Consider the following 14,962-nt stretch of genomic DNA (forward strand, 5'->3'; position numbering starts at 1 on the left):
AGTTCCGTCTGTGTTGTGTCATCACATAGTTGTTGAAACTAAATAAGGATTCTTTTAATCTTTTCCCTCCTCCAGCCAGCCCTTGAGTGTTGCTGCTATCTCTCTAGCTGGCTATTTCTGTGGATTTTTACTTTATGGAATTGCTATATAACCAAATACTACCCTTCTCAGATTCTGGGCCTGGTGTTTATTTGTTTGGAGAGACTCTTTTGAATTTGGTAGAAGATCTGGTAGAAAATCTTTCCTTTAGGAAGCCTCAGAAAGATGTTCTTGCTTCTTTGATGGATTTCATGGAAAGACAGTAAAAAGAAAGAGAGGTGGAATGGGATTGGAAGCAGGAGGATGCAAAGAGAAACTGAGAATTGGGAAGGAGAGAATATAGATGAGGAATACGAAGTGGCAGCAAGGAAAGTAGGGTGGGAATTAGGGTTTGAGCAGAGTTGTCTCTTCCTGAATATCAGACTGTAGGTGAATGGGAAGCATGAATACTGTTTTCTTAGCCTACATAAAGGAGCCTAATCAGATGTGAGACTATTTATCATGGTCCTGATGTACCGTACATCCCCTCTATAAGAATTCACATTTCTGGACACTGTGCAGTCCTTGACCTTGGACAGTGGTGGGTTACATAGAGCCACATGACAAATGACTATTTCTTGCTGAGAGAACATCTCCTTTCACTCCCTTTCCCAAGATCACAAGCAGCACATGCCACAACATTCTTCTAAATCACAATAAAATGTGCTATTCATCATAGATGCACTAGTCTCAAAGACATGCTGTGAAACCCACAGATACGATGCTCAAAATAAATAGTAATACATGTATGTCAGAGACAGACATGTAGGACAGGACACTAAAACATCCAAGGGGAGGGGGGGGAACACTGCTGGGTAATATATGGCTCATGTCTACTGTTCACTTTACCAAGCTTTAAATTTCAAGATTGCTAATTCTCTTATGTAAACTCTGCAAAATTTGCATGGGCAACTGTGTTTTCAATACTACTTGTATTAAATTAATAAAATAAAAAATAACACTAAGCCTTTTGCTAATGCAACGTGACATTTGCACAGTTAAATAACAGTAATTTGAAAAAAAATCTCTAATGGAAAAGTTGTAAGTTCCTCTATAAACTTCAGCTTGCCTGCTTAACAATTGTTTTGTGGTAGGCTCAGTGTGAAAACTGAAAAAAATATGTGTGTGCTGCGCAATCAAGTTAATATTGATATTGCACAAAGGGACAAAAGTGAAGATGAAATAGAAATGAAAGTGTGAGTGCTTAAACAGTTAATAGTACAAAGCACATTTATTTATTAAAAAACGGAGAAGCATCCATGTACAGTGCATCTAAATGCATCCACTCAGCCTTAATGAAATACTTTTACTATGCATTAAAAGTAGCCGTCTTTCAATCACCAGAGCTGTCAGAACCCAACCTCTTTTTTCCCTCTCTAAATGGGGTTATAGATATGCTCTTCAATAGCTAATATGTCTATGGCTCATCTGACTTTTGAATTCAGGGGTAAGTGAAAGAACAGCAGTAATTCAAAAAGAAAGGGAAAAAGAACAATTTTTTAAAAGATTTCTTTTTTACTATCTAGGGATATATATTCAGGGAGAGTTGAGCGTAGTTCTTGCTTCTGTTATTGCTCTCTCAATCTGTAGGTAGTTGGGAGATTTGGCCGCACAAAAAGCAGACTCACCTTTGGCTCTAGACCAATCCCAGAGAATTTCAGCCCACAGAATCTGATACTCCTGCTCATATTTAGTAGCCTAATGTCCTGAGTAACCCTGCTGGTATGACTCAGCATGAGTAAGGGAGCCAAACCCCAGTCCTGAATGTTTTTGAAGGTTAGGATGATGTTGAATAGACCGTGAGAAGTGGCTGCTTCTCTTCTCAGTTATATTGGCTTCTCTGGAGAAGTATAAGATGCTGTTATCTGAAAAAGTGCTGCTTCCTTTGAATCTTCTCTCCATACTTTTTAACTACTGCTGTCCTTTCAAAATGAGAACAACGCTGAGTTCAGAATTGTCTTGCCCAAGTTTCATCCCTGTGCAATTTATGGTCTGGAGCAGATCTTATTTTGATACTACTATTAAGTATTTCAATGTTGCTATTATGTTTAGCTCAAAGACTCCAAAGAGAACTGGACCCAACAGGCCATGGAATGTTCATATCCAAAGTATGATGCAGCCATACAGCTGAAAAGTGTAGATTATGGGATCATATATGGAGCTGTAAGTGGAGGTCTGTAGGGAAAGTAGACTTTGAATGTCCACATCATGCTGAAGATGGTAAAATTGTGGTGTCCTGAAGGATTGTATGTATGAGAGGTGAGAGATGGTGCCATGTATGTGAACGTATCTAGGTAGGATGTTGGGATACATGTTTGATAGCATGGGGACATGTATGGTGCTGGGGAGATTGTGAAAGAGCACGGACGGATATAAAGCTGTACAATCAGATATAGCTGTTGGGTATTAAGGTAATGATCAGTGGAGCTGGTGTGGTATTAAAGTGCCGGCCTAGCGGGTCCATGTACTACACCTTGGTGGGGATTCCTGCAGCAGTGCTTAAATGATGATGATCAGTTTGTAGATTTTTGATGTCTGGCACAACAAATTCCTGAGATCTCATGGGGCAGGATTATTGTCTTGCATGTGCCTTCTTTCATACAATAATCTGTTGATTATCAGAGGATGAAAGCCATTTAAAAGGGAAATCATGAAAAAGAAGCAGGTTCCCCCCAGATTGCTGGAGTTGATTTTAATCCACTCTAATATTTGAGTTTGATTTCCTCGGGAAATGAAGCATGCGATAGTACATGTCAATCTGTTTGTCCATGTGTTGTTCCTCCCAACAATCTCAACCACATTTAAAAGGGTGAAAGGCTGGAAAGAAACTTTGCACCTGTATGTTTCTTAATTATGGAAACTATGGTGATTAGGCAATGCCTCACTCTGTTCACAGGGGGAAAGGCATGATTAACGAAGGCAGTACCTGGCAGCAGCCAGCCAGTCCAAATAGTATCTGTGTTTTGTGTTGCAGTGTGCATTTTGGTCCACTAGGAAACAAGCACACGTTTCCAGACTACCCACAGCAAGCGGTTTCTTTTTGCTGCAGGGGATGTCGTAGGGATATGATGGGATCTGGCCACAGGAAGGCAGGCTCTGCGCTTTCTGTTTGTGGAACAGCTTGTTTAAAAGTAGACTAAAAAGAAATATTTCTGGAGTGGCATTTCATCTTTAGTAGCAAGAATCCCCCGCACACCTTTCCTATGCATGCATGGTCACCTTGGAGTCCTGGTGGGAATCTCAGGGAGACTTTCCCTCTGCAGCCCCAACTCTGGCTGTATTTACAAAGTGGAATTTCTTAAAAAACTTGCTGGTGAATCACAGAAGGCATAGGACAGACTGGATTTTTAGCCAGAGCAGATGAAACTGCTTATTATGCCTGATGGTATTTTCCTCCCTTGAGTTGCTGTCAACTCAAGATCAACAGTGAGGACCCAACACCACAACATCGCTATCAACCTCTCTTGCTCCACACCTGCAGGCCCTTCATTACCTGAGGCTTCCCCAGGTTTTGTGCAAGCCTCTGAAGACCCTTCAGGAGGCCTGGGCTTCTCTTGGTGATCATGAGTGTAGAAGGATATTTTGCCCAGTGGCTTTTCCACACTTCAAGGGGCTCATCTGTGGGTGTCAAAGCTGCGTCTGTGATGCGTGAATTGGAGATGATCTTCTAGCAGTGGCATCTATAGAGGCTGCTATGGCAACTGTGGTGAGGGGGGCAATGTGGCCCATGGAGGAGCCAGATTGTGTGGCCAGCCCGCCTGGGCTACCACCTTGCAGTGACTTCCCAAAGGTTGCGTAGTCGTGCTGCCTCTGTGTCCCCATCTGCAAAAGGACACCTTCTTTTGTGAAAAGCCTGGAGAGTGACTGATGAAAAGCCCTGTGTGAATGTTAAGTAGTACTTCATTACTGCTGTTCCTCTCACCAGAAGCAATGATTTCAGGGGGCAATGAAACTACAGGAGCTAATTACTCCTTGGGAAAAAAAAAAAAGTTCATCTTGTGTACGGTAGGAGGAACCTGTGTTTAAAAGGAGATGAGTAGCGGGAGAAATGTTCTGTGAGCAAATGGTGGCTTTGCAAGCTGGATTTCCTACACAGAGCGATTTCTTCTGGTCCCTCTGAAATCGCGCAGAAGTCACGGGAGATCCAGCGAAGATTAATGCAGCCCGATGCTTGCTATTTTTCCTGGAGGCCTTGGCAGTTCTGTAATTACAATCAGTGCGTCTGAATCTCCCTCTGGCCCTTGCATACTGCCCAGCAGTGACACCAGCATCAGAAAAGACCCTTGCTTCAGGATTTGTCAGGCAGAACTCTGCTGAGAAATCAAACCTGCCCCGCTGCGTTCCTCGTCATGGCGATGAAGGACGCGCTCCTCCTTTGCTGAATAACTTCCCCATGTCAGCTGGAGCCTTAGGGACTCCTGAGCCCAGCATGGCTCACAGACTTTTGATCCAAGAGATCCATTTTCGGAGGAATGAGAGAGCCATATTTCTATAGCACAGCGTATATATTTATATATATATAAAAATAAAATAAATGAGCAGGCTTGCAACACTAGGTGGCAGAGGTGGGATCCTTTCTGCTCAGAGCACTGTCCTATAAGGCATTGCTTGTTTAAGTACAGTCGCATTTAGTTGGAGCTGCAGGAGAGAGACAGAGAGATTCTCTGTGTTTACAGCCAGCGCAGGCTACGGCGAGCAGCTAACCTGGCCCCTCTTCTTCCAGCACTTGAAGGGGAGAGTGCGAGGCTATTTGGGAATCTGGCCACCGTGGGTCAGCTTTCTCTGCGACTGGATTGTCAGAGCTGGTAGAGCAGAGCCCAGGGGGACTGAAGGGAGACACAAATCCCATTTTATCTGAGAGGGGAAGAGGAGGAAAAAAAAAAAAAAAAGAAATTGAGAGAGCAGAGAGAAGCGAAGAGACGGAGAAAAAGGCAGAGGAAGCAGAACGAGTGAGAGAGAAGCATGAGGACCTACTGGCTGCACAGTATCTGGGTGCTGGGATTCTTCTTGTCCCTCTTCTCCTTGCAAGGTATGTGATGAGTTCTTTCGTGCCACCTCCTCAGCCCCCTTCTCGTGAATTGAGGCTGACGGACTGAGGATGGATGGAAACATGGAGCTGGAAGCTGGAGCTATTTAGATCCCTCTATCTCTGACACCCCCCCCACCCCCACCTCCCCCCTCAAACCTTCCCCCCCTCAGGAAATAAGCCAAGGAGAGATCGCTGTTGGTGAATCCTATGGTTAGAGGGCACTGCATGTGACTGACTTTGCTGCTGTATTTGTGCTTTTGCAGAGGGGGAGATTTTTATTTAATTTATTTATTTATTGGGGGGGGGGGGGGGGGGGGGGAGCAGCTACAGGAAGATTTGCAGAGGAAAGAGGGGTGGGTGAATGTGGGCACCCCTTCACCTCCACCTACAGCTACTCAGCACTTCGGGTCACAAGTACTGATGTTCCTGGATTCCTTACCTTCCTGAGGAGATCAGTGTTAAGTTTTTGGTTAATTTTTTTTTTTTTCTTTTTTATTTCTGTTTTGCTCTGTTTTATTTTGGTTTCGCTGGGGAAGGTTGGAGGAGCCTCTATGCCTCTTTGCAAAAACACTATGTCCTTCCCCTCCACAACGGGGGAAGAAAAAAAAAAATGAAGGAGGAAAAGACAGGAGAAGGAAATTTGTTGGGTATGGGGTTTTGTTCAGTGGAGAACTGCCAGCTGGGTTTCTTGCTTTAAGAGCCAAGTGTGAGTACAGAATTTAGTTTGAAGTGATGACAGACATGCTAGCTGTTTTTGAGATGCTTTCTGTAAACAGGAGTTAAGGGTTAATGCATCCCGTGCTGTATGTATAAATACACATCACACATGCACATATAATCCTAGCCCTGCAAATCACAGCTTGTACATGATCCGTGCTCACTCACACATAGCAGTGGTCCTATATATGTACATACATGCTCGTGAATATAGCATGGAAGATAAATAAACTCATGCTGGCACATACAGCTCTAGCTCCCTAGCACATGCAGTTCCTGGAGTGCCAGTCTGCTTCTCTCTTTCTCACGTTCGCTCTTCCTCTCCCTCCTTCTCTCCCTCCCTTTAGCCTTTTCTTGTGCCCTCTTTCCATCCTGCACACTGGCTTTGGTGGTTGCTTGCACCATAAAACCCCGTGCCTGTCATGCTGCACTGGTCTTGCAAGTGCACATGCATGTACACATACATGGCACATGTATGTTTTTTATGTGTATATCCACCTATCTGGTCTCCTGTCTTGCACAGTCCTGCATTCACAGCATCTTGCACACACTTAAGGGTCTCTCACTGTGACTGTCCTTACCTTTCACATTTGTGCATGCTGTAGTGCATGGAGATGTTTCCAGCCAGAGCATCTGCACTGCCCTTTTGCTGCTACTTTTACACACAGTTTCACACGCACTGTCCTCTCCTATTTTGTGTCCACTAAGCAAATCCCCATACAGGCATGCTCCCTGTCACACACACACATGCTTTCTGTTGCAGCCTCGCATTTACCTGTCACTACTGCGTGCACTCGCTGCAAAATCCCTCATTTTCTCCCTTGTTCTCACGTTTACTGAGCGCTCCTTTTCACGCGATTTCCCTTCATCTGTCTCCGTGTTGCATACACATGCTTCTTCGCTGTTGCATATTTCCTTTCAAACTTGCATTCTCGGAATCTGGATGGTGAATCTGGCACCAGCACCTTCCAGCTGACTTCCCCTGTGAAGGGGCTGCTTCTGACAGGGGAGGAGGATTTCTCCAGCACACGGGGGGAGAAGAGACCGGTACTTGTGTAACGTAAATAGCTAGTGTCAGCAGTGAAGTTGAGTAGCTCGATGTGAACTTCCCTCTGCTCTGGAAGAACAGGCACAGACCTCTCAAGGAAGATGGGCAAGTAGCGTTGACTCTGAACATCGCCCCGTTTTTGATGCTTGTTTCCTGGTCTGCCATCGATGGTGCTTGCTCCACACGGTGTTTCCAACTCAGAAGCCTTCCCCGAGCTGTGACTAGAGCATCCTGATTCTAGCACAACCAGGAGCTGCTTTAATCCTTCCTAATATCTGCAGCTTATGAAAGGCCTGGGTGCTGTATTACCCTTACCTTCTGTTCTAGTGAGTTGCTGTTGCCACAGATGTATCAACCGCATCTATTCTGATTTTTGAAGGCATCGGGGAGGTCCTCAGAGGGCTGCTTTAACAGGTACCCTCTGGGAAGGCAGAGGCAAGGCAGTTGCCCTCCCCGGGCATTGAAATGGGAAGGGGGGAGTTGTAAACCTGGAGCTGCTTTTTGTACTGCTCCCAAACTTCAAATGTGGCATAACCCAGCCCTGGTCCACTGCTGGGTCTGGTTTCGTAGCCAGCAGTAACTTCCCTTCCTCACATTGGGGGGGGAGAGGGTGGGGAAGCCAGAATATTGGGGCTGCACAGGAGGAGCAGAGCACATCGCAAGCAAGCCCAAAGACGTTTGAAGGAGTTAAAAGGGAGTGGGGAAAGTATTGCGCCCCTTCTGTGCGTGTGGTTCTGTTTTTTCCCCTTTGGTTGTTGTCGTGCTTTTCTCTCTTTAATTTGAAACAAGTGCATCCCCCTCCCTTTTTTATTTAATTGTTGTTCACTGAAAACTGTGGTAACGAGCCTTGAACCTTTCTGTAACCCCAAAAAACTTCAGTAGTGGTTGTGACAGGCGGTGACCCCCATTGGACCGCTTCCAGTTGTGTCCCTCCAGAGCCAGGCAGCCGAGCTTGCTAGCTCCCCAAAACTTGCCCGTGCCTCCTCTCCCCCCTTCTCCTCGCTGTCCACTTGGGGGTGTACCAGGGAATGCAGAAAGAGCTCCTGGTCGTCTGCTGCTCTCTCAAAGCCACCACACAGAGGGGATGAAGAGGGTTGAGGCTGGTGCTGCCAGGCTGAGGCTGAATAGCAAGCGATGGGGGGTGGAGGCAGCACAGTGGAGGCTGGCAGGAGACCCACGGGCTCCGCAGTGCCAAGCGACCGAGGCAGGCAGCCTCCAGCACTTCTGCCAGGGGGCGTGCAATGGGTCGCCTGTCCCTTTTCTGCCTGGGCACGGGGGCTTTGGCACGGAATCAGGCTTTTCCCCCTTCCCCGTAGGCTAGAGGCTCTGATTCCTGCGCAGCACATCTTATTTTGTTCTGATCATTATTTTTCTTTAATTATTTGCTTCAGGCTTCGTGCGTTTCCCTGCTGCTGCACCTCAAGTCGTGGTTGAGGCAGGTGGCTTGGAGGCGGGCTGGGTGTTCCTCCTGCATGGTGCACCGGCCTTGCTGCCCCAGGGGGGGCTGGAGGACTAAAAGTACCTGTGCACCCCAGGGATGCTGGTGGGTGGGATTTCTAGTGGCATAATGTAGCTTTTCTCTGAATGGATTTGTCTTGGTGTGCCTCATAGCTTCTGATAAGGATCAGGCTCCTGAATTGAAATCAAAAGCTGATTTTTCAACACCACCGCCCTCCTGAAAAAAAGTAATATATATATATTTGCAAGGGTGGGGAGGAGAAGAAAATGATCTGGATCTATCAAAAATTGTATTTTTTGATCACTTGGAAGAATATTTGATTTGTGATTTCATTTTTACCTCTTATTACTCTAAATTAGCTTAGCTGCCAATATGAAAAGTTATTCTGAATTCCCCACTGTGTTTTTTTCCCTTGAAAAAATAACAGCTGTTTCAAATCTGCAATTTACTTTTTAAAAAAGCTTTTTTTTAACAAGTCTTCCTTATAACCCCACTTCATCGTTTAATTGCATGAGACTGTTTGTTTAGTTTTCTTAATCATTAAAATACCTATGCAGCCAATTCATTGAAGTAGATGCTTTCAGAAAGGACACGCAGAATTGGTCTGCGTAGTACTGGCAGCGTTTATTTATGATGTATTTTTTTTAGCTGCTCAAGGGTATTCATAAATGGGGAATGAGTCTGAGAGAAATCACAGAAGCATTTGGGTAAGTGGAGTAGGATGCCTTAGGTTGGTATGCGATACAAATGTTATCTGTAAACTCTCATGCTTTGTAACGTTAGCGGGTAATGCGGGTGTGAAAAAGGATGAGTTTGTTAATGCACAAGGTTTGTGCGATCGGTATGGATGGGAGCGTGTAACCAAGTGTTTCTGTGCTGATAATGCGTAATGGATGGGGAGAACAGGGAGAGGAGAAGCAGGAGAGTGTGTGTGTGCGAAGAGTGATGTTGTAGTGTGTGTGTAACAGTGTGTGGTGGCTGTGATGTGGCTGGATAATGTTTAGGCATTGCTGACTGGAGAGAAAAGTCCTCACCTGCTCTCTTGAATACACTTTCCTTCCTATCTGTTTCCAACTCTCTCTGTCAACTGAGGTAGGGGAAGCTCTCACGTGCTGGACTGTATTGATGAGGAAACGATTCACTCAGCTGCCTTGCATTCCTTTAAATGATGAAGAGGTTCAATACTGTAAAAAAAAAAAAGAAAAAAAAAGGGGGGGGGGAACACTTTTCTTGTAGGTTTAAGACAGGGAAGAGGCAGAGAAGGCTCTTTATCTGCAAAGAGGGAGCATTAAAAGGATATCCCAAGTGTTTCTTCTAGTCTTATCCCAATACTTGCAGACCATTTGAGTCAATACTTACCACACTAGTGAGGACCCATTGTGTATTATAAATCTAAGCATTATTCTACATACTCAGAGGGTTTTATTATGATAAGCAGAAAATCACTTAATCTCCTAGTCTTTGAGATCTCCTTTCTTGTGATGGTTTTGCTAACCTTGCTATAAATGCCTTAGTCCCTGTGTTGGTGGAATCTCCTCCAGACTGTGAGCACCCATGCATGAGCTGGTGGTCTGAGGAGGGGATGAGTCTTTTGAGAGTCACTCCTTGCTCTTCCTTCTTGTCCCACAAGCATTACATCCCCCTTCTAACCAGGTGAGGAATATGGCAGCTGCCATCCTATGTTGATGGCAGAGCTAATGCTTTAGAAGCTCCCTTCCTTCTTGTGTGCCTCCTGTAAGCCTTCAGGTGCTCTTTGCTTTGCTGGTGGGGACTGTCCCCTTCACTCAACAATTTCACTCTGTGCAAGACCAATTTGCCTAGGTCATGGGTTATAGCAGCAATATTAATGCATGGGTCCAAGTGTGATGTAGCCCACGGTGGGCTGCAGCAGCTGCTGGGTGCTATATGGAGGGACTGGTGAGGCAGACATGGTGCTGGAGGCAGCACTGGAGCACTGCCTACTGACCCATGTGTTTTAATGTGAAAATGGACGACAAAAGCTGATTATGAGTGAGCAAAAGGGAAGCTGCCTTTCCTGGGCAGATCTGAATATCTGAAGGGCTTTCTGGTGGAAGAGGATCAGCTGAGGCTGCTAAAGCTGCTTTCCACTCATGACTGAGTGGAAATTTGTTGTAGAACCAGACAGAGGCATCGCAGCAGATCTGGGGAAAGTCCTCCACGTGCCCCATCTTTGAATATGCAGACGTGTGCTTTGGAAAAGATGATCTCCTTCACATGCAGTGTGGCTGCTGGGAGGATGTGGAGTTTTGCTGCCTGTGACCCCTGTAGGGAGCATGAATTTTGCCTCTTCAATATCCGTTTTCCTTAAAAGAACTGTGCCATAGCTTTATATGTTGTTCACAGCCAGTCAGCAATGGCTTTGACAGTTGATGTGCTCTTCCTGCTGTCATTTTTGTCTGGGGTAAAATGAAAAATACCATGCACAGCACAGACAGTCTTGTTCCACTGTGATAAGGAACAGATAAGGGCAAGATGAAGATTCGTGTGGGTGAGCATGTGAGACAAAGCCCTCTCCTGATATCAGGGAAGGACAGATATCCCTGTAGGTAGCATGGAAAGGGGTGCTGGACTTTGCTGAATGGCATTTATGGGAGAAGATGGTTTGAGGAGCAATGCAAGGATTTACATACTGAGTTAAGACATTTTTTGTTGATGTTAGTGGGCTGTTTTTCTTTGTTTCTTTCTAAGAAAAAGGTGTTAGCATGCGAAGGTAGGCTTCAGAGGAAGGGTCTTAGCTTAAAGCAAAGGGGAATATAATTGGATCTGTGGGCTCGCAGACAGGGCTTTTGTGGTTCCTAGGTTATATAAAGCATACCACAGAACCTCTTTTGAAGATGGCTTATTCTTGAAACCTGCTCCTTTCCCTGGGGTCTGCCTCTGTGCTACCTAACGGATGCATGTTTCCTCATTTCTTTGAGGTCTGGCAGAGTGCTCCTGCAAAGAGAGTGGGCCTCTCCCTTTTCTGGTGATGTGTTCTTGGCTGCTGGGGGAATCGTGTGGCAGGCAGCTCAGGAGCAGTGGGATGAGGGAGGGAGCGAGTAAGGAGAAAAATGGAAGGCTGTGGAGTTTCCCAACCAGGAAATCGATAGCATTACAGCACGCAGCCACTGGGATATGAGTATGCTATGTAAGTGGGTAATCACAGCTCCATCCCCTCTGCTCCTTAGCACTTATATTGATGGCGAGTTGCAGGCTGAAACCAATTAATCCTTACAACATGCTGGGACAATAACTATTAATATTCGTCTATGTGCTCTCTTGCTGCTGCACCTGCGTGGAGCCTGGACGTGCTTGGCCCTCAGCAGTTGACCCAAAGCTACATCATGAGTGAGAGCAAGGGTTTTCCTGTCCACAGGCCTCCTGGCCAGTGCACTGCATTGCCTGACTTCCACTCGCATGGGTATTGGTGAAGCTGACCATGTATATATACATATGAGTGCCTGACAGAGGAGGTTTTTGTCTGCAGGAAGGAAGGATTATTTCAAGGAGCATCTGTGGAGTTTTGATGTGTAAATGTGTTTAGACTTGTGCCTTTGTGGCTCCATCTACGTGTATGAATATCTATATGTTTGCCTTGTAAAGCTATTTTGTTGCACCATGGGATCACTTACATTACAACATCCAATTTTATTCATGCCTATATATAAGGTCTGTACGTGAAGTTCTGATCAGAGGCTTTTCAATATATCTACTCCAGCTCTTAAGAAGATGCATGTGAGAAACAAAATGATGGTGGGTGGTTGTGTGTTTTGTGCCTGTGACAGAAAATGCATAAGTTGCATGGTAAAGATGTTTGTGCTGTGTTAACAAATGTGGTTCAGGGTTATGTTTTGCGCAAGGAAGGTGTTGTGAAATGTTAGTTCAGCAGGTGAATGCAGCATGATTATTGATAGGGATATCCGTGTAGCTGTGTATGCTTCTGGAGTAACCATTATTCACAACAGATTTGCATCCTATCTTGACATGGCAAGAGATTGTTGCAGTGAAACAGAATTGTTACTGAGGCTTGGCTACCCCTCCTCATCTTTCTGATGGCCTCAATGTAAGGCGGTAATTTAGTCATGCTTCAGTTACCTGTGCATGAAATACAGTGTAGAGAGGACATGCTTGACTCCTGCATTTTCATGGGAGACTTTCTGAGAACAGAAGGAAGAGGATGAAAGGAGACTTTCTTGCACATGCAGACTGCACAATTTTAATTAGACTGACATATTCAAAAATGGTACAGCCTGGCTTAGCCAACCTTTCTTATGTAGCTGTGCTATCTTGCACCGTCTGAGCTAAAGATTCCTTGGTTGAATGCAACCTGAACCAGCAATTCTGCACTTCAGCTGTGCCTACAATAAGAGCTCTGCAAGTTCAACTGCATCAACAGCAAAAATTTTGTACATCTTGTCAAGTGTCAGGTCAAGCTAGCTGAGTAAAAGTTAGCAGGATAGATCTATACGCAGGCATGCCACTATGAAATGTTCTGCACTTGTTCTAGGTATTCTGTGTGAGGGGGAAAGAAGTGATTTGTACACAAGAGCTTTTGTGCTGGAGCTGTGTTAGAGCTCATACCAACAGTAATTTCTCAGTGTTTTTTAAATACATAAATCTTGAAGTAGCTGAAGTGGTGTAAGAGCTGCCCATAGCCTAGGCCTACTGAGACAGGTAAGGTGGGAAACAACGAGAGCTGACATGAGGGCACAGACCCTCTCCTCTGTTTCCATGTATCCTAGGGGCCTGCTGGTGACTGGTTTGTGTACCCTCCAGCAGCCAGAGAACTGCAACAGATCAGGCTGTTTAAAAACAACAACATCAAAAATAAATAAATAAATAAAAATCAGGCTGCAGCATGAGGTAAATGAGCTGTGGCATTGCCCCAGAGGGACCTAGAGTTAAGGTCATCGGTACAGAATTGTCTTTCTTCTCTTTTTGTCTGTTGTGTGCACAGAGGAAAGGGAGAAAAGGCCACTCTAGCTGGCCTTGCTCTGTCCCAGTGCAAAGCTTTGTAGTTGCAGGCTTTCTTTCAGGCTTCGAGGGAGCTCTTATGGCCTCTGCTAGCAGGCTCTGCTCATACCCTGATCAATCTGAAGAAATTCTGGTCCCTTTCTCTTCCTGCTGCCCAAAACAATGCCAAACAAGGAGTGAAATAAAACAGTCCAAGCTGTCCTTGGTCCTGAGGTGTTGCTTGAGCTGCAGTGAAGGAGTAATGACAGTGTGAGTGGTGCTGTGGAGACAGGACGCTTTGAGCCCCTGCTTTTATTGCCACATGGTAGAGATCCTTGGAGTGCCATTTTTTAGGTTAATGCAGGTCTGGGCATCCTATGTGAGAAGAGAGTTTGAAATTGTTACACGTGAAGGGAAGGCTCTAGAGGACCTTAATCCAGAAGAGCAATTCTGGTAGAGTTGGCATCTTTTCTGGATGCCTTGGCTATCCCATAAATGTTCTGAACCTTGTCAGGCTTCTTTTTGAACCCTGCCTGAAGTTCACCAGAAATTTGTTGAAGCAAACCAAGTGGTTTTGAATAATATTTCTGTCTCACTGAATTGGCATTTTTCTAAGAGGGGGAAAAAAAAAAAGTGTCTTGTTGGAAAAATTCCAACTCAAGTTTCAGGAACAGATTAAGTTACAAGTGCTTAAAGGCTTTTCTGCAATGTGTTATCTTCTGTCATAAGATTACATCAAAGTCTCAACTATCATCTAAAACAAAAAAGTTATGAAAATTGTGGCCTTTATAGGTGTGATGAAAAAAATCGAAAATATAACAAGAGTGTAGTCACTAGCTGGTGTCTGTCTTGAGCCTGCAGACAGTTAAAAGAGCATCCTCATGGATGTATCACCCAGTTTATTTCTCTGGCGTACTAGGTCTGAATTCCTCCTGCTAATAACTCCTTGGTTTTCAATCCAGCCAGCAAAGAGTGTGGTTGTCCTGGCTCTCTCAGCCAAGGTTCAGATGTAGTTTCTGAAGAGAATGCTCAGGGAAACCACCATTGCCATGGTTGCCTCAGTGGCTCAAAAGTAGGAGCAGCCCTTTTTTGATGGACACTGCCTGATAGGGCTGGAACTGGAGGATTATGCATTATGTAGAAGGATTTTAGGTCATGGCTTGTGCTTGTGTTGGAGAATGGGTACATTTGTTCAGTTGGGTTTGTGACCATTCCTGGACAGACTGGGAATTGTAAAAGAGGAGAAAATAATGGAGCAAATTCACAAGAAGTCTCTTCAAGCAAGCTTTAAAATCCGTGAAGATGATCTCCCTTGGTTTTGTTTGGAGTTGGGTTTCTCTGAAAGATGCCCAGCTGATGCAGCTGGGGAGGGAATGTGTGTGGTGTGGGATTTGTGTCCTGTAGTGATGCTGTGCCTGAACCACGGGGTGAGTGTGCGTATGTGTCTACGTGTGCATGGCACGTGTGGGGCCCATGCTGCGATTGCTGGAATTGCAGTCTAGCCAGATAACAAGCTGTTGTTGTTTACAGCACTCGGTTCCGGGCACTTCAATTCCACAAAGATGTAAACAAAATTAGAGGGAATTCAGAGGATTGCAACGAGAATGATTAAGGGGCTGGAGGGACTGACTTATGAGGAATGCTTGTGAGAGCTAAATATATAGCTGTTTGGTTAAAT

General features: G+C 45.1%; 1 protein-coding gene across 1 annotated transcript in view; it reads left to right on the forward strand.

Moving 5' to 3' along the window:
• The first annotated feature begins 4,675 nt into the window (after window positions 1-4,675).
• Window positions 4,676-14,962, forward strand: part of LSAMP (limbic system associated membrane protein) — an 873,680-nt gene continuing 863,393 nt past the window's right edge. Inside the window, exon 1 of the mRNA XM_032181799.1 lies at window positions 4,676-5,107. Within this exon, the coding sequence (XP_032037690.1) occupies window positions 5,041-5,107 (67 nt within the window). The 5' untranslated portion in view covers window positions 4,676-5,040. The remainder of the gene's footprint in view (window positions 5,108-14,962) is intronic.

Source organism: Aythya fuligula, chromosome 1 (genome assembly GCF_009819795.1).
Source record: "Aythya fuligula isolate bAytFul2 chromosome 1, bAytFul2.pri, whole genome shotgun sequence".
Lineage (NCBI taxonomy): Eukaryota > Metazoa > Chordata > Aves > Anseriformes > Anatidae > Aythya > Aythya fuligula.